Genomic DNA, 21,500 nt, shown 5'->3' with positions numbered 1-21,500 from the left:
TTTTACATTAAGTACTGCATATTTTATGGAGTGGGAACAAATGGAAAAACTAAGTCTTAAATCATTTTAATGCTTTGTTGATCTACATTTTGATGACAGTCTCTTAAAGTATTTGTCCACCAGCTTTACATAGAAACTGATATTTTTGGCTTTCTTCACCCAATATTTGAGGTTCTTCCTGACTGCATGGGAAACAACTCTAAACAACAATGTTACGATTAGATCACAGATTCTCAATAGGATATAAGTTTGGACTTTGACTACGCCGTTTTTGACCTCTGTAGCTCTTTCTGTTTGCTTAGAGTCCTTCTTCTGCTTGAAGGTGACCCTTAATTTATTGCTCAAGTGTTTTCCAGCTTCTAAGAGGTTTTTTTCCTGAATCGTTTTGTATTTAGGTGTATCCATCTAACCATCAAATTAGAGCGGTTTCACCGTCCCTGCTTATGCAAAGCGTCCCCACAGTATAATGCTTCCATCACTGTGTTTCGCTGTAGAGATGATGTGCTAAAAGTGTGTAGTGTGAGTCGTTTGCCCATCATAGCATTTATTTAATTTAGCAATCATATTTTGCCAGTGGAAAGCTGAAACTTTGTTTCTGTGCACTTAGATTTGCCCATCTGAGCTGTAGATCTCTGAAGCTCCTTTGGGATTGGCAAAGGCCTTTTGGTGGCTCATAATTAATGTTTTTCTAACTGATCCGTTTGTGTTGGTGGAAGGCCGTGTCTCAGTAGGGTTGCAGGAATGATCAGAGTGATATACTGTGTTTTCTACCACACTTGGCATTTAATCGGTCGACCAAAATGTACCATTTTTTTCCTTTAAGTCCTTCTGACAAGAATCCGTTTTTTTCCAAATGTATTTTTGGTAGTGATACTTGTTTTATTTATTTTTTTCAGTTTTTAGATATTGGATTAAATAGCAAAAGTCAACAATAAGGATAATGAATATGTGGTGCTCTATTAAATTAAGACATGTATAGAATGTAGTCAACTGTTATGATCAATGCACTGTATTGTTTCCCCGGGGTTACGGTACAAAGCCAAAGTTGAATGTTTCTTAGTTGCAGCATCGTTGTATGAAATTTTTTCGCCACAATTAGATTCGTCGTCTCATCACTACTCATCTTTCACACAGCCACTGAAAACAGAAATGTACTTCAGTCCAACTGCAGTTGACCTGGAGATCAGGATTTTACCACGCTGTACACTGGGAAATGCTGTCTTCCTTCATGCAAAACAATACAACTTTTCTCCACCGGGGGAGCCAAAATCAGCCAAAACTGAAAGTTATTTTAAAAAGTTTTAAGAAGGCTGGGGCTGTATTAAGGGTTGAGGGGATGTAAAAACTTTCTTGTAAGCAAAAGGGGGGCCCAGCAAGAATAGTTTGGGATCAGCCCTGCCTTGAGATCACTTGAAGTGCTTGCATTGTTGTTCCCTCCATTTTCTATCCAGTGTTCTAGACTGCACAGTGGATCTGTTTGTAGCACTGTTGCCTTGCAGCAAGAAGGTTCTGGATTTGTCCACGGACCAGGGTCTCTTTGCATGGAGTTGCATATTCTCCTCCGTGCATGCATGGGATTCTCTCCGGGTACTCCGACAGCCCAAAAACATGACCGTTAGGTTAATTGGCTTCTCGAAATTGCCACTAGTTGTGAGTGTATGTGGATGGTTGTATGTGTCTGTGTGTCCCTGTGACAGACTGGTGACCTGTCCAGGATGTACCCTCCCTTTTAGCCACAGACTGTCAGAGATAGGCACCGGTCCCTCTGTGACCCTGACAGAAAAATGGATGTTAATATCTATTTTGACTATGTTTATTTTTTGTTTTTAAAATGTGACTTGTGTAACATGTGTAATAATTTTTATTGTGTAAATGGAAACTCTAAGACTCTTCCCAAAAATATCTGCAGTTAGACCGATGTCAAAATAATCTGCCTCAAAATGACCTAATTAATATCAAATTGATAACCTCATTTGATAAATTGTTAAGATGTAATATAAAAGATAATATATTTTAAAAGGTGTCTTTTTGCAAAATGTGGCACTGTTATTAAAATGCTTATAGTATAATATAAATACAACATCTAAATGATGTGAGACATGGTGCAGCTTACACAGATGTACAGCTGCATTGGCTTTTATTTATGAAGATTACAAAATTGTCCTCTGAAAAATATCAGTGTCTAATGAATGTTGTGGTCCTCTTGGATTTATTTACTGATGTAAGTTAACTTTTTATTTTATTTAAACTGACTAAGATGCACCTGAAGTTTATTCTGTTGTAAAGATTAGGTTTTGATAATAAGCAGCTTGAGTGTAAATGTTATTTTCAGCAGTTGATTGGCTGGTGTGAATAGGGATTTATCGCAAATGTTTTAACTAAAGCAAAGCATTGAACTCTTCCATTTTTTTCCACAGATAGTGTCCAACATCCTGATCTTCTCCTGCTCCAACATTGTTGGAGTGTGTACCCACTACCCAGCTGAGGGCTCCCAGAGGCAGGCCTTCCAGGAGACCAGGGAATGCATCCAGGCACGCCTTCACTCCCAGAGGGAAAACCAGCAGCAGGTAGGCTTTCAAGGTGACATTGACACGTGGTTACAGCGTTGGATTGCTTTGACTGTGACATATATAATACACTATCTGCTACAGAATTATAAAGCAAAAGTTATACTTTGTGGTAAAGTTGAAATGCCCCGGCATACTTTAATGGGAAATATTATTGTTGCAATTCTCCCTTAATTTATCTCTTGTTGTGCTTTTGAAGAATATTCAGCTTTCTTTTCAATTTCCTTTCAATTTCTTACACTTTTTGACTTGTTTTTGGCTCTTCTTTCTGAAACAGAAACTTTGGAAGAAAAAAAGTGTTGATTTCTTTAAGTACTTGATTTTGATTTCTTGTAATTTTGTAATAAAACCATGCAGCAGGACATACCAGGTGGTTCTGCGTTATTAGGACACACTTCGGTTTAAATTTCGCCGGATGTGTTTAATTTGTGCTTGTTGTAAACCCTCTAAAAGGCTGTTTTAAATAAGCCATTTGTGCCATTACAAGCCATTACATATGTGCTGAAATGTGGAACTCAATGACTACATTTTTTACTGTAAGCTTTTACTGTTGGCTTTCACTTTAAACCCTTTATTGTTTTACCTGTGCATATGTATTTATAATAAATTGTCCACATTTTTCAGCTTAAAGATTATTTGAATTGTTTTGCCATTTGATAAGATTACAATAAAAAGAAGCTGAGCAAGTTGGAAGTTTTAAACATCATCCTACTAGAGTATCAAATGTATACAGCACCTAAAATTCTGTGTTAGATCATCCATTTATTAGCACAAATATCTGCCTCTAGCTTTAAAATTGTGCCTTGGAAGTGACTTGTACAAATTTGAGTTCCTAATTATTATTGTTATAAAGGGATTTATTTTAAATCTTCATTCATATTTACCACAGCCATACAGTAAGTTCCCTTCTTTGATATCTACTCCCATTTATTATTACCTTACGTCTATCCTTTCCTGCAGGAGCGTCTCCTGCTCTCAGTACTCCCTCGTCATGTTGCCATGGAGATGAAAGCTGACATAAATGCCAAGCAGGAGGACATGATGTTTCATAAGATCTACATCCAAAAGCATGACAATGTCAGGTAAACATCAGACGAACTGTGATGATGAGGGAATATACCGAATGAAAACTAATATGGATAGTGCTGTATGACCTCTGAATCCCTCATTTTAAGCTCTAAAAAGAAAAAAATCTTCATAAACATTAATTGAAACGTCTGTTAGAAATAACATTGAGGAAATTGGGAATTTTAAAAGCCTTAAAATACCAATAGATAAGGTAGACTTCATATCTTTGTAGTCATCTTGGGGTCCTTTCAACAAACTTCCTCCAAGAAGTCATTAATCTTTTTGTAAAACCTCCAAATCCTTAATTACTTCTACTTATCTAAAGCTTGATGATTCAAATTCCCTGTAATGGCAGTGATTAATCTGACCATATGGTTTTCATAAAGAAAAAAAGAAATCAATACTCAATTCAAAAAGAGTTACTCAGCATCCTGAGCTGAGGCCTGGGAAAGTTTAAAAGCAACACTGTGCAACTCTGACCAAGTATTAACTTAATTTGATATACATTAAATAATTTTTTAAGTCAATACGCAGTGATTAGTGTGTGTTGATGCTTCTTGCTGTGTAACTTAAAAGGGTGAGATCTATCACTGATCAAGCAGTCCAAACACCCCTTAAACACAACAGCAAACTAGTATAACCATTGTTCTTACACAGAAGAGATGTGACGCTGATCCGATTAGTCTTACTTTTGGTTCTCTGATACAGGATTGAACTCAAGAGGTGTGAATGTCGGGCTTGCTTTTTAATTAACCTCTAATTTGGCTTATCCAAACTGGTTGCCTATCATAGACACACAAAAAACTGGAGGTCCGCGACCCCTAGGGGGTCCACAGAGGTACTGCATGGGGGTCGCGAAAGTTTTGGTTGATTACTTTTTTTTTAATTCCCCACTAAAATGTTTTCCACTAATTGAAATGTCTTTAAATCCACATTAACATCAATTCAACACACTGTAATAAACAGATAAATGGAGGCAGGAGATGTCTTTCAGTCATCAATGCACACATTCAGCGAAACACAGGAGCTCTTTCAAGCTGGGCACCGTTTCATTCACAACACCTGCCACATCAATGAGGAATCAGAATCAGAAATGCTTTAATAATCCCAGAGAGTAATTACTTTCCTTGCATTACTCCAATAGAGTGACTATAGGATCAGTTTGATATAACACAATTTCATACTATATATATAATCAGGGGTCCCCTCTCCATCTCACTATCAGTTTGGGGGTCCTTGGCCTGGAAAACATTGAAGACCCCTGGTCTAATCAATTCACAAACAAGACTCTGCATCAAACTGTAAACATCACTACACTGAGAATCTTTAAAATGGGACTCAACTCATTTTTATCAGCAAGATCTATTATTTTTTTCACTGCTCTGAACCTTCCTACACGGTCTACATTTTGATCACTGCTGCAATTTATAAATAGAAATTTTCATTTCACTGCTAAGCTTCTGCTCATTCACAGTCGAAAAGCTGTATGTATCGAAATTTTGTTTTGTATACAAAAAGAAAATAGTTTGTCTAAATCTAAGTCTAAGTCATCGTACTCAGGGAAAATACAAACTTGCAACTAATTGAAAAATCCGGCTGCAAATACATTGTTTATATGACAGACAGTTTAATCAATGTTAATCCAGAAGGGTTGAGCCCACCCACAAATAGTGGCAGAGGAGGTAGGAAAAGAACAGACGTTGCCATGTCAACATGCTCTGTGGTATTTTCCCAAGAATATTTTCCACCCATGTCCTTCCACAGTATCCCTGAGAAGTGTAATATGATTCATAATGGCATGGAAATAAATGGTGCTTCTACATTATTAGCATAAATAATAGGTCAGATGTTTAGAGACTTTGTGTTTGTTTTAATATATTCACTCAGTAGTGTTACAGTAAATTAACATCTAAAATAGGTTGGAAAAGTTACAGCAAATCTTTTTTTTTACTACCAATTAATAAAACTCCGTTTCTTTTAAGATGTTTTCTCAAAGTTAGACATAACTCCATCTGTGTGCTAATAAACTTGGTATAAATAGGTGCTCTGTTAAGGCCTCAAAATTTTGGTAGAGCAGTAATTCTCCAGCACAAACCACTGTAACATCTCCACAGCCTGATGTCAGAGATTTGAAGATATTGTCTTATTTAGTGCTTAAATCAATACAGTTATATTGCAGGCCCCATAACTTTTAAGAAAGTAGATATTTCTGTACAAACTCCACAACAGAGGCAAAAATGACCTAAGCAACAACAATCGACATATGTATTGCCTTTATGTAGCCCTTAGTCAGGTGGTAGAGTGGTACACACTAAATAATAGCAGCCCTTTATCGCTTTAATGTTTCCCTATGAGACCTTACTGTTTAGAGCATCAAGTCACATATTGGTTCTCTAAAAAACAAAGATCTTTTCAGGTCTTTAATGTAATTCTTTCTGTAGAAAAGAACTTCTTCCTTTTTATGTTTTTGAAGAATCAGCGCATGAAGGAAAAAGCTGAAACTGAATGTAAGCGTTTAAATAAGCGCTTGTATTAAAGTTTAATTAGTCCTTTTAATGCAACAAGCCCAAACTATGCTGCATGTTATTTTATCTGATACATGTACATATTATTTCATTATTGTGGGCAGAAAATAGAAAATGACACAAAACTTATTTGAAAAAAAAATCAACAGATGAAAAAGGTCCCTTGTTCTTATGTTTTGCTTGTTTGGTTTCATATCTCTAAGTAAAATGTCTTTATTCAGTTCTTGGAAGGGAAAGTTGTGGGGAAAGCTTTAACCAGAGTGAGTTTATAGTGCTATATTTCAAGCTTTTAGTATCAATCTAAAAGCTGGTAAATCTGACATTTGAAAATGGAAGAACTTTAAATTAGCAAAGAAATAGCCATCCACATGATTTTAAACTAAGGGCAATTGGACCGTTCATTAGAGAGGCAGCCAGAAGCCAATAGAAAACACTGTAAGCATGGTGGTGGTATAGCATCAGGCTGTGGGGATGCTATTTTTCATTGTCAAAAAGCCGGTAAAATCCTGGCATTTGTGAACCAGTTAGACTTGTAGATGATTGGGAATTTTTGTAAAGATCTGAAAATCGTGGTAAACTCTCTTCATCTAGTCTGAGAGTTAGTCAAAGACTTTCCGATAAAAATATTACAATCCAGAAATAAAAATATAGGAATTAAAAATAAATCCAGGTCATTATTTTTGGATTTTCTGCTATTGGTTTTTTTTTTTTCTCGTTTTTTGTTGTTGAATTGTTTTAAAAGTAAGATACAAAACAAAATAACAAGCACCAGGGCAGTCAGATGCAATTCAACAAGTTTGCTATTCTCCTCTAAAATGTATACAGTATTTGGTCATTGACAGAGAAAGGGAGATAAAACTTTTTTTTATTATGAGGAAATTTTTTTCTTTTTAAATTTCAAATTCAAATAAAAAAAATCTACAAAAACTGAATTTTCAAAATTTATAATTTTTATGAAGGGACAGATTTTAGGAGAGTTGTGATCTGTTTTAACAGATTTACCCCTAAAAGCAGTGGAATAAGGTGATATGAAATAACAAGATGCTTAAATCAGCAAGACAAAGCTTGGACCCCAAATATAGTGGGATAATAGATGTTCTGTGGCTGTCTGAGAGCATGAAGCACATTAGCAGCATCAACTGATCTTGGTCGAGTTCTGTCAGCGGTCACGAAAGCATCGTACAGTAACGAGGTGTGACTGGACTTGTTTTGGGAATCAGTCAGCAGCTTTTGGTAATTGGGCTCTGCTGAGAGGCAGAGAAACAACAGGAAGAGGATAGACAGCTCCCACTGCCACAACTAAAGAGCAAGAGGGTAAACAGAGGGAGGTAGAGACACGAGGAGGGTGCTGTTTGGGGTTGAAAGCTTGCTGCTGCTGTACAGATGCATTAGGCATATGTCTGTCCGCAGCTTTTAATTTGGGAATTCAGAGAGCCTCGCAACAGAGGTGGCAAATCGGTTAATGAAGCATGGAAGGCATGTAATTACATCCTTTTGATCCAATACAAAGGCACAAATTATCTCTGATGGTTGAGGCTACACATTTTTACCCATTCAGAGTGGGTCACTGTTACTTAACCCATTTAATACCACAGTGAATGAATCATCTGGGTGCTCAGGTAAACAAACATTTTTACAGGTTAAATTCACATCAAGTATCAGCCTTTAAAAAAAAAAAAAAAAGCTTATCGAAAATTTTAGACTGTTAAATAGGATTAGGACATATTTACTTTTATCATGACATTTTGTGCTATTTATTCCAATATTTATAAAATGGCTATACGCTTTTATTGATGGTAATAGATTGTATGGCTTTGACGGAATCTAACATTAAAGTAAGGACTGTTCCAATGTTACAAAAAGGCTTAGTTAAATAACATATCAGTGAATGCTATTCAAAAGCCTTCATTATGATAAAAAAAGAAAAGGCCAGTGACATTGCCTGATACGGCGAGCCGGCTGGAACCAGGCCTAGAGTGTTGTGGTATTTTGGCGAGTGCCTGGTGGATGGGTTAGACCTGAAAAGGCCAAGCCTAAACGAGAGACGGAAGGGCATCCTCCAGTGGGAACAGTGGGAACCATGAGGGACTATGGAATTTCATTTCATTGATGGGAAGGAGTCCGGGCTTCTGCATTAGATTGAGCATTTACTGGCTGGAGATAACCAGCAACCGGCGGCTCCGGAGCCGCATGCGGCTCTTTAGCGTTCCCCTTACGGCTCCCTGGAGCTTTTTTTTTTATTTTATTTTAATATGGTATGCAGAAGGTCAAACAAAAAATAATTATGTTTTCCAATGCTGTAAACATTTGTATAATAAATAAATGTAAACAATAATTTGCGTCATAGCCATAGAGATCAGTGGTCATAACTTGCAACCAGCGCTGCGCAGTGCCAGGCTGCTGGAGTGTCTCAGACCATGGATCCCAAAGGGGAAAAAAGGAAGATAGCTGATGATAAAAGAGGATTCAAAGGATGGACCAAATCATTTTCTTTCATTATCAATGCGGAACGATTGTCTGCATTTTTACTTGGTAATGAGAGGTTGGCAAAAAATAAAAAAATAAAAATTTGGAAAGGCATTTCCAGGGAAGGCAAGCTAAATATGCAGCCAACAACCACGCTGGGAGGGAGAAAAATGGTGATTGCAGAACTTCTGGATAAATTAGAGGAGAGCAAATGTAGATTTAAGAAGTGGATTACATCTCCAAACTCCACTACTGCTGCTAGTTTTCTTGCAAGGATGGAAAACCGTCCACAGATCGAACAGGTAGAGCTCTGATGCAGGGATGGGGGGGTTGTTTCTGACTGTTCTCTTGGCATATATGCCAAGTGGCAATATGGGACACCAGTCCTTTTTAGCTTTTAAAGTTCTCTACTGCTCCTGGGAGTTTGCCCAACTAGTACACTTGTGTTTTGTGGACCTGGAAAAGGTTTTCAAACTCCAGGAGAGAAGGGGGTCCTTTATAGGAGTCTATCCAATCATTGTACAAGTTGTCCAGGAGTTTGGTCTCCATTGCAAGCATTACTGACTGACCTGCTCCCAGTGCAGCTTGGACTCTGGCAAGGCAGCCCTCTTTCATGGGTCCTTTTCCTAATCTTTCTGCACAGGATTTCTAGCTGCAGCCAAGAGCCAGAGGGGCTCTGGTTTGGGGGCTAGCTGATTCATTCCTGCTTTTTAAGGAGGACATGGTTCTGCTCCCTTCTTCCTGTGAAGACCTGCAGCAGGTGCTGGGGCAGTTTTGCAGTTGAGTGCAAAGCTTCTCAGATGAAGATTAGCTCCTCTAAGTCAGACAAAGGTGGCCTGCCCTTCTCAGGTTGGAGGAGAGATGCTGCCTCAAGTGGAGGAGCTAAAATAGTTTGGGGTTCGGTTCCTGAATGAAGGGAGAATGGAGTGACAGATCTTTTGACGGATTGGTTCAGCTGCTGCTATAATATAATACAAATGCTGCAATGATCTGTTATGGTGAAGAAAGCTGAGCCAAAAGGCAAAACTCAAGTTTCTGGCTGGTCTAAGTTTCCACAGTCACCTATGAGTATGAAATCTGGATCAATACTGAAAAAAACGCAATCTTGGATCCAAACCGCTGAAATTGGATTTCTCCACAGTGTGGCCAGGCATTCCCTTAGGGATGGGGTGAGGCGCTTGGTCATCCAAGAGAGGTTATGATTAGAAGCGCGTCTCCTCTACATTGAGAGGAGTCTGCTGAGGTGGCTTTGACATCTGTTTCAGATGCCCATTGGATGTTTTTCAGGCATGTCCTGCAGGGAGGAGGCCCAGAAGACATTGAAATAACTATTCCCAGGGCCAGCGCTCTGGAGCACCTTAGGCTTCCCCCAGCAGAGCTGGATGAGTTGTCTGGGGAGAGTATAGTCTTGGATTCTCTGCTGAGACTGCTACCCCCATGCTCAGTCCTGGATAAGGAGAAAACAATGAGGATGAGTAATTGCAACCATTTCAATTTGATGAAATGGATCTCAGATCGAGCCACCTTAAGCCAGGCTGTTCTAATCCAAGCTTTGGTGCAGTTGTGCATCTAAACTAGTGTCTTTTCAAGGTAGTGAGGACCTTAATGGAGACACAGAACAAGTAGTTAAAGGGTCATTAGATCTTGTTTAAAAAATCAAGGAGAATAAAAAAGCAGAAAAGGCACATTCATTGAAAGATCTTAAATCTAGAAGACACTCTAATTTTAAATATTGTGGGGTTTAAAGTGTCCGACTGTACAAGTATAAACTTGCATCATGACATTTTACAGACTGAGACTTGAAAGAATTGAGTCAGAGAACTTTAACAGACACATGGGTTCAACAATGCAAATCAACAAACAGGTATTCAGTTCAGTTTCTTTTATAGTCCCCTCAAGGAGAAATTTGTCTTACAATCAGACATTTTCATACATGCATGCAACCATCACCTCACCCTTCCACTCTAACTCTCAACTGTTAAGCTTTATTTTGCAATACTTTGCACAAATTAAAACTGTTCCAAAATTAAAAAGTTCCAAATAAGAGGAGCCTAATGGCTAACAGATCTGTCTCTCATTCTTTTAGAAACTCTAGGAAACACCAGTAAAACTGTAGTCTGAGGCAGTGTCGGAACATCCGCCCTAACCCTTAAATCCCTTAATCACTTTATAGAACAGGGACTATAAAGTGGACTTTATAGTGAACTCAGTTAACTGACAGTTCAGACAGATGATCACTACTTTTACCTCCCCGCGAAATGCCTGAGCCATCTTTGTTATTTGTTGCCGCTGTTGAGTATGGCGACAGCGGGCCACTGTGACAACAAATCTCGTAAGGCTTTGCAAGTATATTTCTCCATGCAAAGCATTCTGGGATATATCTGCTTGTCTAGTGACCATGGATGATCACTATTTTTCGAGGTTCTTTTTGGGAAATTTCGGGACCATTGCTTTTTTATGCACTAGACGTTTGGATACTCATTTAAAATAGAGTGCCCTCTATAGTGGTTAGGGTGGACATTCAGACACAGCCTTAGTCTTTACTCAGACAAAGCAGAGTAAGATGGATCCAGAGGAGATGGATCCAAACAACATAAAGGGAAGTAATACAACATTTTCCAATAAATTATCTCTGATGTGTAATAGAGCTTGATTGTTAAGGGCATTTTTTCGGGAGGGAAATTTAAAAAAATGTTCTAAAAAGGGTAACCAATAAAGAGAAGCTAAAAATTGAGAAAATATTATCTTACTTGATGTTATAATGTTAACTAAACAACTAAACAGAATACCAAGTCAGATAGATGGCCAGGGATTTTCTCAGTTTGAAGCGCAAAAAATAAAAAACAGTAAATATGTCATTTAAATGTGGTAGCTAGTATCACGAGTGACAACCATTGTATTTTGCAATGTTCGATCAAAAACTTGGTTCATTTGACTTCAGGGTGGGGTTGCAAATTCAACAAAAAGAAGGATACATTTTGTAATAACATCATTTACAAAGATGGCATGGGTGCACTCCCCCAATTCTTTACAATTAGCATAATTAATTGCACTTTGGCACCAGTGGACAAAAAAGAGCCCCAACATTTTAAGCTCAGGTCAACTTGAGGACAGGAAGATGTAAATATACTTCCTAAGTAATTTCACATCATTTGTTTAATGTCATGAAACTAATATCACTTTATTTACCAATTCCAGCCATCAGTCACTTGTTTATCCACCATAGTAAAGTTCTTTGTCCTAATGAGGCAAAATGCTTGCTGATTTCTGGATTATGCAAGATAGTTCTGAGAGAGGGTGGGTTGGGGGTACATGTTGATGCTTCCAGGTTGCCCTTTAAATGTTCGAGGGATATTCTCCAACAAAACCACGTGACGGAAGCTGCTGTTGCTGGTATGTAGGCCAGCAGCTCTCCAAACCACATTACATAAATTAGAGGGACTGACCTTCAGCGCCTTTGTTCTCCATGTTCTGGTGGAAGCGAGAACAAGCAACAAACAACCTTGGTTTCAGGGTGGACACGCGTTCAGTTGAGCTTTCATCATCGTTGTTAGCTGGTCTTAAAGAGAAGAGGAGGTTACCTGAGAGAAATTATAATTTTGCCATTTTAAGACTTGAGACTTTTTGTGTTACATTGGAAAAGAAACAGGCAATGATAAACATTGTATACTCTAGTTAATGAAGAAAGCTGCTGGCTTTTACTGCTTTGTCCAGCTGTGATTGCAGGATGGAACGGTGGATGGATTGAAGTCTAAACTGTAGTTAGGATACTTGCTCACCTGTGTCTTTGTTACAGAAGCTAAGAAAGAAAACACAGCTCTGAATTTATTGGGCCATGTATTGTCTTTTAAGTTAAGCTTGAGCTTCCTTAAATGAATTCTATGAGACATATACTAATACTGGAAGGTTCTTGGCCATATTGCTGTGAAGTGAGGACAAGCTCTAGAGGCCCAGAACATGCTGGATTGGTCTATAACCCTCCTCGAAATAACTTTTACCCCTCAGAAGCTTCTGGAGTCTAACCAGACAAAGGAATGACCAAGATTAAATCCTGACTCTGTAACCATGTCAAATTGTTTTAAAATTTATTTTCAAAAGATTTTCAAGATAAGACTACAGTTATACACCATTCCCTACCACGTAAATAGTTCCCTTTCTGGTTCTCAAACACTTTGAAAAAATAAAAAAGGTCGATGAATATACTGCTGACAAAATGGGACAACTCTACTCTAAAATTAATTAAAGTACCTTCTACCAAGTACATTTGATGAAAGCTGTACATTTTCATTGAGTCAGAATTGGGATTTTGCCTTACATATATTTTTGAAATATGCTTACCCTTCAAACAAACAAGTAGAAAATTTGCCTAATAAAATTAGCTTGGACCCTTCTTTGTTTAAACCTAAAGGGTTACTGAGTTATAGTTTCTTTCTTCTTCTTCTTACTAATTCATATGAACAACAAAAGCAACATTTTTGTCATGGACACTCTGTTTAGCCTTTCCGTTCCAACTCTCCCTTGCAATGACTCTCACTTTAAGATCTCAGAGTTAATGTTTCAGACTAACCAGCCATTTATCACCAAGGTAACAATTAAATGAGACTCAATGACCCTGGCAGCCTTTGCCATTCACTCTCCATATCACCACTAACGTTACTTCAAGCTGTGGGAGGAGTGGACTTAATCTCTGCTTATGTGTTAATTTGGATAATTGACCAGAAAATCTGTATGTTTGACATTTACAGTACATTTCACAATCATTGGGGCCCCTATTGAAGATCTTTTAACATGTATTAATATGTTATGGCATCGCACACTGAAAGAAAGGCTACAGTTCTATAAAAGGTGAGCTCTAAACATTCTTTACCTCCATTAACGTCCTTGTGTGTCTATTTATAGATGGCTTGGGGGCCAATATAATAAAAAAAAATGCTTTTGCTTTAATGTCGTGATCTCACATCTTGATATTTTAGAAAAGTGGCTAAGAAAAGTCTCTGTTGGTGTATAGGGGTCTTACACAATTTCCATTATTCAATTATTTTCACAAGTATAAAAAACATACACTTTGGGGTGTACTCTTGTTTATGCCTATTTTTTATTTATTTTGAAAAAAAGAGCCAAGATTTTAAGAATGTATTCAGCAGCAATAATTTTATCTTAGAATCACCTAATATTACCATAGGTTATTTCCAGCTACAAATGGGGAAAAAATAAAAAATTAACTTTTTTAGAGGATTTTTTCCCCCCAAAAAGATGTTTTACACCTTTTTGTAAACGGCTTTTAAAAGTAAAATGTAATTTAGATTTTAAACTCTTTGTTTCTCCTGCTAAAGAAAGTACTTATATCTGTCATAAAATGGTGCAGATTGACTCCGTATTCAAGCGAGGCAGTGGGATATTTCAAAATGTTTAATGACAAAAAGAGAGAAACAAAAAACTGGAGTGGCTGCGAGGGAAGGCGGAGCATCGCCAATCACTGACACTCTGGATGGGGAAAAACACAGTTAAGTGACCACGATAATCTGACAAAAGATAACTATCCATGTGAGTCACTTACCTGGTTTAACAGGTCAGTTCATCCTCTTGGGTGAGGCAAGATCAGCCGACGCACTGCCAGCGAGATGCGGCAGAATCCGTCCAGAGCATCCTCGATGCAGCATCCGCAGTGAACAGGCAGGAATCTGGACTAGATCAGGGAAATTGTTCAGAAAATCAAAACATTTTTCTTACATTAAAAAGAATTTTATCTTCACTAGCAATACAAAGAACACCCACATTTTTATCTTGGATCTAGAGAACTGCTTTATGTCTCGTGCCTTGAAAATACATTTATTTTTTTCTTATTCTCCTTCCTTTCTGAGTGCAAACTTCAATGTTTTTATTTGTGGTATCTATTGTGCAGGATAGTAAAGTGGTAGGGCGATAATACAATCCAAATAGCTACTTATCGCTGGATTTATCTGTAGGTCCCTTCACCTTGCTGTCCTTACATAAAACCATTGCAAACTTCTGGCTTCAGAAGTTGATTAATTGGTAAATAGAATTTCAAACAATTCAATCTCAGTATTAAATCCTAAATAAATTTCTTTGGCAATGTCAGCGTGTGCAATATTATAATAAACAACTGTTTAAATGCAACAATATGTTCAAGAAGTGCCAGGGATTCATACCGCCTAAAGTTTTAAAGGTCACAGAGGGAAGAATATATAGGCTAATTATCATGCAATTTATTTATAAACAGACATCACAAAGACCAAGACACAAGACACAAATGTCTACGACAAGCAAGTTGGAAAGATTGCTTGAACGGAATTTTCAAAAACGTATAAGAAGAGCTGTTAAAAGCTGCAAATGATTTAAAAATGTGAAAGGATAGATGTTCCAGAAACCAGTCTGAATGTTTTCTAAACATGAAAAACAAACTTAAGTCTGTTGGTGTTAAAAGCTGGTAGAGACATACCCTAAAAAGACGTACAGCTGTATTTGCAGAAAACTTTGAATCTACAAAGTATTCGCTTTGGTGTTAAATAATTTTCTCTTTATACTTTGAATACAATGCTTAATTTTTCTACCACATTGATATTATATGATTAGAAAAAATGTGAAAAAAGTTCACCAATTTCTTTACATATTCATACATTAGCAAGAAATGTGGTAAAAGATTTAAAGCAGCCAGATTTCTGTTTAGGAAGGATTAGAATGTCTTAAAATTTTCAAAATATTTCTTACTCTTTGTCTTACTTTCAGAATTAGATAAAATAGTTGTTTGCATACTTTATTAAAGTATGTTAACCTTGTTGCTGTTCATCTTTCAAAAAACACAAAACCTGATTTAAAAAAGCTTGAAATGAAAAACGATATATTTCCAAACAACTTAAAACAATAGTTTACTCGCTATTTGGTTTGCAATTTTGTTTCCATGACTGAACCACTGTGCAGGCACTCACTATTGAACTTATCCTCTCTCTCTCATTCTAAGCTCTGCACGCTTATAGAGCATTTATAGTTAAAGTAGACTAAAAGTAGACTTAAAGTAGACTAAACTGAATGATGTTATTATTTCTTGTCCAATTAAGCTGTTTTACAAAGTAGCTTAAACTTAATACACCGATATAATTGATTGATATGATTTAAAACTGAGGGAATAAGAATAAGCAGCAATAAAACTCTTTGTTTTGTATTAAAAACATCCCAAATTTGCTTTGCTTTTTTCTTTTTTCCCTCAATGCAACATTTTAGTTTTTATATCCTCTTTCATAATAAGTAGCCTTTTTTCTGCAGCTAAGTTTCTGGTTTTATCTGACCTCCCATGCAACAGTTCACAGAATGTAATCAATTATTCTCTGAAATGGATACGGCCATGTTGGGACACTTAATCCCTTCTTAGCCAGAGACACAAACTGGGTAGGTTTTCAGTGTTTTTCCTAAAAGAAAACCACACAGATTTCCTTCAGAACATATTATACAAACACACAATGGACTCCTGGGTTAGTATTAGGAACATAGTTTATTTAGCTACTTTTTTTTTTTTTTTACTGCAGCTTTGTCTCAAAAGATAAAAATAAAGCCTTGAAACAACTTTATTCACTGCATGTTTATTGCCCGCATTTATTTTTGTAAGATTGTCAGAAATATCTGGTTACAATAAAAGAGTAATGCATCATTATAAGATAAGCTGTATAGCAAAAGTGCTTCTTGAAAAAAACAGAATATAATTAATTTGCAGATAAGAATAGCAACCTTTTACACATCTTACTTACATAACATAAAATGTACATTTTAAGCTATTGAACAGTATATCAATAAATAACGTACTATATTTTGTCTGTTTTTTGTTCCCCCTTTTTTGTACCTCTTAAAAAAATAAAATAATTTGTTATACATGTAAAGTTGAAAATAACACATGTGTACTTCATATTAACAAACAATCATATCCATCCATGGCATTCCTGGTAGAAACATGATTATGGATTTAAAATACATTAGTCTTTGTGGGCAGTAGAATATAATGAAAAAAAAAATAACAGTGAAAGTGAATATCCCTTATTTTCTTTGAGAACATATTTTCACCCAGAGCCAGGATTCTTTGTAAAGTAAAACAGTTTTCTAACCATAGAGGAGAAAACCCTGTATCCTTGCTATACCACAGATCATGCTGTCCTCCATGCTGCTCTAGGTCACCCTGATCACACGATGGTCCACCTCATCCTGCACACTGCCTCTGGGGAAAACTTTAAAGAATGGAGTAATTAAGGTTGTAGGGGATCTTCAGATGTGTTTAAACTGCACTGACTGTTATATTTTTAGGACTGTTTTCCTAACAATAATGATAAACAATGGTTTACAGCCAAACTCGGACAGCTAATTCTGAAAAAGAGCCTTCAGGAGTTGGAACAGACTGATAGTGGTTGATAAATTCGAGGATTAGCATGGAGAGATACTGACTGCAGGCAGCACATCTACAGGCATTTGTCTTTAGGGGCTTCAGACAGATTACAAACTGGTTTAGATTACAGATTACCAGAGATGGGAAGTAACGAAGTACAAATACTTCGTTACTGTACTCAAGTAGATTTTTCTGATATTTTTACTTTACTTTACTACTTATTTTTATGGCGACTTTTTACTTCTACTCCTTACATTTTTACACAAATATCTGTACTTTCTACTCCTTACATTTTAAAAAATTGGCTGGTTACTTTAGTTTTGAATCATTTCAATGGAGTTGCTGTTATTATTTTTCACATCATCAATACCAAATTCAATCTAATTGGATGGGAATCTACGTTGCATTTGACGCACCACTACAAGATGAATCGACAGATTCGGCGGTATTCATTGGCGGCAAATCATTGCAGCTTGGTGGCGGTGGCGTTAGCATAGTAGCATGGACGACGAGATGATTGAAAATGAACACAATGGAGATCTAGTCCTATTGGCAGACATCCATTTAAAATGTAGGCAACGGCATGAAAAAAGTGGTTTCTACTTTTACTTTTATACTTTAAGTAAATTTACAAGCCTGTACTTTGTTACTTTTACTTGAGTAAAGAAGTTTAATCAGTACTTCCACTTTTACCAGAGTATTTTTTAACACAAGTGTCTGTACTTTTACTCAAGTACGGAAAGTGAGTACTTTTGCCATCTCTGCAGATTACAAACCATTGCCCAAAACTATCAAATAAAGCAAAACCAGTTTTACTGTCACTTTGAGAGTGAACCATTCATCCTCCCTACAAGATACAGAACATTTTACCTCACCTCCACCCCCTTCCCTACCTTTTACATTTCATAAATTGTTCAGTAGGCAAAAAACCCTGAAAAGCAGCTGGACGAGACCATCTCCCCATCCACCCTGAAGCACTGCAGCTGCTAATTTACTGTCACTGATTCAGGTATTTCTTACCGCTGACTGACCCAACTGGAGAAATGCAATGTGTCGGCCTGCTTTATATACTCCATAATCATGTTCCCAGGAAACCAAGGACCACACAACCAAAAGAAGCATGTTTAAATACTATTATATATTATTTCATATTATTGATGTTTTTTTTTATTTTTAAAATCTGCCATTTTACTCTTTCTCTGCAAAAAGTTGCATTATGGGCGTGCTTTGATTGCGCAGTGGTGAGCGGACATGACCCATGTATGGAGGCCTTAGTCCTCGACGTGGGCAACCCGGGTTCGAATCCGACCTGTGGTCCTTTCCTTTATACTGATCCTGTAGTTCATAGTTCTTGTTTAGAAGATAGAGGTCGGTAAAATACATTATTTTGCTTTTTTAATATTATTTAAGAATTAACAAACCATATTTAGTGTAGTCTACTACACTGGAGATACTTTATTAAAGTACTTTATTTTATATATATATATATATATATATATATATATATATATATAATAAAATATATTTTATTAGAGTATTAGTTAGTTTTTGAAGAAATTTGATAAATATTTTGAAATTGGTTATGATTATTTTTCAACTTTATTTACTTTCAAGTTTTTTTTATTTCTTTTTTTTAACATGAGAAGAAAAATTAAGTCATAAAGAGAAATGGGGACAAACGAAACAATGTTCATTTATTTCTTTCAATTTTGAATTCACTACATCACATGTTTCACCCAAGGAAAAACATGGAAATCAAAGAAAGAATATGGTCATTGAGAGAAGAAAGCTGAGCGCAGAACATGACTTTTTGTGCTGCAGGACTAATCTTTTACAAAACAACCTGAGTTAGTGAGGACAGGCTTTTTTCTGTGAGTGCATGTAAGGCCAATCTGCCAGTCTTGCCCAGACTATTACAGGCTAGCCTGTCAGCACGGACTGCATGCTGAGAGAAATAATTCAGCCTGGTGAGATCATCAGTCCTGCTGCTGAGCCGCTGCCAAATTGGGAAAAAATAAAAACATCTCCATCAGGGAAAAACTGTTCCCATGTTAATGAAGCAGAGGTCGAGCAATCAGCCCATTGGTCCAGTCCAGAGCCAAGCTACACCCTTTACAAATTACCAATCCATTACACGTTTCTATTGATTTAGTTTAACTTCAAACAAAAAGAAACATGATAAGCTAAATTTCTGGCACTGATTTTAGATAGAATAAATGTGAATTTAAGCTTTTTAATTAAAATATCTTATTCACCATAAAGGTCAAGACGCATCTAAAACTTCCAGCATTAGTTTTCAAAGCTGCTTGTTTTGAGTCCAACCCCTTCTATGCTATTCCATTTTATTTACTTCTCTACCCTAAAAGCCGCCCGATTTGCTTAGTCTTTTTGACTTTTTCGCAAAAGCTTCTTAATTTAAAACACCCTCTGTTTCCTTTTAGGTTATTGGTTGCTAAACCGCAACTTGTTTAACTGTCTAAATAGCACAAAACTGGATCAAATCATATTTAAAATTTTTTCAAACGGCTTCATTTGATTTTTTTTTTTATTGTTTTAAATAGGTTTAGAGGAAATGCAAAGCAGTGTTGGAAGGGGTCTGCAAAGCTGTTTTCCTTCCTTTTTTCATTATTACTCATTTTTAGATAAATAAATTTTTAGGTAATTGTATATGCAAATCCCTTTATTGTCCCATAATGGGGACATTCACTCTCTGCACTTTCTGCATTTGACCCTTAGCTCCCTTAGGGAGAAGTGGGGTGCCATTGTTGAGCCCTGGGAGCAGTGTGGGGTTAAGGGTTTTGCTCAGGAACCCAGAGTGCAGGCTCATGGGGATGAAACCGGGTACTTGCAAACTTCTCAGAGCATAATTGCACTGCTCTAACCATTAGGCCAACACCCCCCTATATATATATATAAACATCTATATCATTCAAAGTGTTTTAAATCAATATTTCATGCTACTTTAATCTTTCACTAACTTCAAAGGTTTTTAGTGGTTGTAGGAAGGATGATGCATGATTTTCAAATAGATTTCAAATGGATTTAGTTCTAGGATTTTTAATGGGCCATTCTAATATTTAAATATGCATTAATTGAAACCATGATATTATAACTGTTGGTGTATGTTTGGGGTTGTTCTGCTGAAAGGGAGCTCTCGCCAATTTCTAATGATTCCTTCCAGGATTGTTTTACTGCTTTAGCTCCAACTATCCTTCAATTAGCAGCTTTCCTATGTGTGCTACAGAGAAAGAATGGCTGCATCTTGTCTTTATCATCACGCTGTTTGGTGATGGGGATTGTATTTTGAGGATAATGCACCATTTTAGTTCTTAACCTGTTTGTGTTTAGGCCAAACTGTTGTCTCGTCCTATAAGAATTCCTTCTTAAAAATGTTTCTTTACCTTCTACCTGAGTTGAGAGAAACTTTAAACCAATTCCTTTGAATCAATTAAACAGCATTTTTTTTTTATTTAACCTTTGCATGCATTTTATAAGCCAAGCTGGTAAAATTTATTGAACAACTTTAAACCTGTCTGGTGCATTTCTGATCTTAATGTTACCTAAAACAGGCAACCTCAGATGCTTTCACAAAATGATGTATTTCTGCTACTAAATTGCAGTGAAGAATCACTTTACTAATTAGTTAGAAACTAAAAAAAACGATTGCACTGATTTTTTTTCTCAGAAAAGTGCTCTGAATACGTTTGCATTCCTATCTATTTATTTTATTTCTGAATTAAAACTAAAACCATAAAGCATGTAGTCTTTTCCTTCTGCCTCACAGATGTACAGCACTTTGTGCTGATCACATAAAACATTTTTCATGTTTAGATTAATGTGTGACTAAACACTCAATCGGGTATGCTATAAGTATACAATCAGTCTATGAAATATACAAAATCCTTTCATAAAGTTGAAACAATAGCAGTCATGCTAAGCTTGCTTAATAACATCTGTGTGATGTGAAACTACTTCTCATCCATCATTTACACTTATCTGTGTCAGAGTCACAGCATGTCATGCTGCTCGAGGCGTGGTTCACACTGAGCAGCCTGCCAGCCGGGATGCATGGAGGGAGACAACTGTTCTCTGGCTCTCACCCTTCTGGATAACTTCAACTTTCAGAATATAATAAATCTGTAGTCAATAAAACATGAGGACTTAAGTGCTGAACAACTTTATTCCACAAGATCCTAGGTACTGTAAACAATGTTCCCATGTCTCTTCCGGGTGCTGTAAACAATGCTGATATTGCCTCTCCTTCGGATAGTAACTGATTCCCTTGCTCCGTTTGAACTTCCTTATAAAATAGATTTAATTTATTGAAAGCTTGTGCAGTCAGGTCGTCACTCACCGGTGATTTTATACCTTTGTGCCTAATGTTGAGTATCATGCAAACTTAAGGCCTGATCTTCAAAGGTTCCCATTGAGGAGAAATGTATTGCTTGTGCAACATATGATATGTTGCATATCCTATGCAACAAAATA

The 21,500-nt window shown here is 36.7% G+C and overlaps 1 protein-coding gene across 2 annotated transcripts in view; it reads left to right on the top strand.

Annotated features, from left to right (window-relative positions):
- The window catches only part of adcy5 (adenylate cyclase 5), a 111,682-nt gene that overhangs the window by 54,839 nt on the left and 35,343 nt on the right, over window positions 1-21,500 (top strand). For both annotated transcript variants that reach the window (XM_015400590.1, XM_015400591.1), the window contains exons 2-3: window positions 2,418-2,567; window positions 3,528-3,649. In XM_015400590.1, coding sequence (XP_015256076.1) covers window positions 2,418-2,567; window positions 3,528-3,649 — 272 coding nt within the window. The remainder of the gene's footprint in view (window positions 1-2,417; window positions 2,568-3,527; window positions 3,650-21,500) is intronic.

Source organism: Cyprinodon variegatus, unplaced genomic scaffold (genome assembly GCF_000732505.1).
Source record: "Cyprinodon variegatus isolate N-32 unplaced genomic scaffold, C_variegatus-1.0 Scaffold1122, whole genome shotgun sequence".
Taxonomy (NCBI): Eukaryota; Metazoa; Chordata; class Actinopteri; order Cyprinodontiformes; family Cyprinodontidae; genus Cyprinodon; species Cyprinodon variegatus.
The sequence above is the reverse complement of the archived record's forward strand: the minus strand, read 5'-3'. Positions and strand labels throughout refer to the sequence as shown.